Source organism: Chlamydomonas reinhardtii, chromosome 17, assembly GCF_000002595.2.
Source record: "Chlamydomonas reinhardtii strain CC-503 cw92 mt+ chromosome 17, whole genome shotgun sequence".
NCBI classification, from domain to species: Eukaryota; Viridiplantae; Chlorophyta; class Chlorophyceae; order Chlamydomonadales; family Chlamydomonadaceae; genus Chlamydomonas; species Chlamydomonas reinhardtii.
In genome coordinates this window covers 2618753-2620319 of record NC_057020.1, presented here as the reverse complement: position 1 = coordinate 2620319, position 1567 = coordinate 2618753, and the positions used below count along the sequence as shown (strand labels likewise).

At 67.9% G+C, this 1567-nt stretch overlaps 1 protein-coding gene across 2 annotated transcripts in view; it reads left to right on the top strand.

Moving 5' to 3' along the window:
* CHLRE_17g717100v5 (uncharacterized protein) overlaps nt 1-1567 on the top strand; it is a 9329-nt gene that overhangs the window by 1781 nt on the left and 5981 nt on the right. For both annotated transcript variants that reach the window (XM_043072186.1, XM_043072185.1), the window contains exons 5-7: nt 499-682; nt 1083-1120; nt 1442-1549. In XM_043072186.1, coding sequence (XP_042914644.1) covers nt 499-682; nt 1083-1120; nt 1442-1549 — 330 coding nt within the window. The remainder of the gene's footprint in view (nt 1-498; nt 683-1082; nt 1121-1441; nt 1550-1567) is intronic.

Genomic DNA, 1567 nt, shown 5'->3' with positions numbered 1-1567 from the left:
AGAGGGAGAGGGAGAGGGTGAGGGGGAGGGGGAGGGGGAGGGAGAGGGGCGGGGGCGGGGGCGGGACGAGGGGCGGGAAGAGGGGCAGGGGCAGGGGCAGGGGCAGGGGCAGGGGCAGGGGCAGGGGAGGGACAAGGACTGGGACCGGGAAGTGTGGAGGGGGAGGGTGGAGGGGGAGGGTGGAGGGAGGGACGAGTGCCGCGTGCGTCGCAGTGCAACTGGAGCCCCGGGAGCCCCCCCCCCCGGCTGGGAGGGCGTGTGCCGGGGAGCGGGAGTGTGGCAGTGCGGCCTGGACTCAACAGGGCGGGGCGCAATGTGGTGTGCCCCGTCTCAATCTACCTCGTGCGGCCCACGCCTGGAAGCAGCACTGCTGCAACAATGGCACTGTGCGTCACAAAACTGCCCGGTGCGCCCTGTCTCCTCCCGGCCTCCACCTCACCTCACCCCCCCCCCCCCCCCACACACACACCCCTCACGTCCCGCACCTGACCCCCGCAGGTGTACAAGCAGATGCTCAACCGGCACAAGTGCGTGTACACCAGCGCGGAGGCGCTGGAGTGGCTGTGTGACGTGGCAGCGGGTATGGAGTACCTGCACTCCACCAGCGAGATCAAGCCCATGATCATCCACCGTGATCTCAAGCTGGAGAACATCATGCTCATGCCGGATGACGGGCCCACGGGTGAGCGGCGGAGAGGGGGGTTGCAAGGATGGTTGGAAAAGCGGTAAGGATGCACTGAAGACTGGATGGAGACGAGGGGGAGGCGGGGGAGGGGGAGAGAGGTCAGGCGGGTTTACGGGTGCTATAGGTATGGCATTCAATCCATGCAAGGGCTGAGGGGGGCTGGGGCCAGGGGCCCTGCATGTGGCAGTCGATCATGCGAGGGGCGGGTGGGGTGGAGGAGAGGGGCGAGTGGGCGACAAACCGGCACCAGGCTGGCGACCCACATCCCCGCGCCTGTGCTTAAGCACCCCACCGCCACGCCCACCACCGCCACCCACACCATCGCCACCCGCACCACCACCACCCGCACCACCACCGCCGCCACCACCGCCGCCTGCATCACCACGTGCGCACACAGGCACCATCGCCAAGCTGGTGGACTTCGGCCTCCACAAGGTGGGGGGGGCGGCAGCAGCAGCTGGGGCGTGTGTGTGGGGCCGTTCATGTGGAGAACAGAGACGGGCGGCATGAAGGGCGGCCACGGCGGCCTGTGGGCGCGTGCGGGCGGGCAGAGGCAGTGTTGTGGTGCTGGCGCCTACATGGGGAAAGCAGGCGAAATGGACTCGATCGCCACACCCCGCGCGCCCAGGCATACTGGCGCCACCTCCAGCGCCCACGCAGTACCTTACCCTCGCTCTCACGCCGCACATGCACACGTACCTCTTTCCCGCATCGTCACTGCAAACCTAACACACAACCACACAACCACACAACCAGGTGATTGACGACCGCATTAAGAAGGTCGTGAAGCGCGTGATGTCGGAGGCCAACATGGGCGGCATGCTGGGGCGGCGGCACATGCAGCAGCAGCAGGCGGACGGGGAGGTAAGAGGGGGAGGGGGA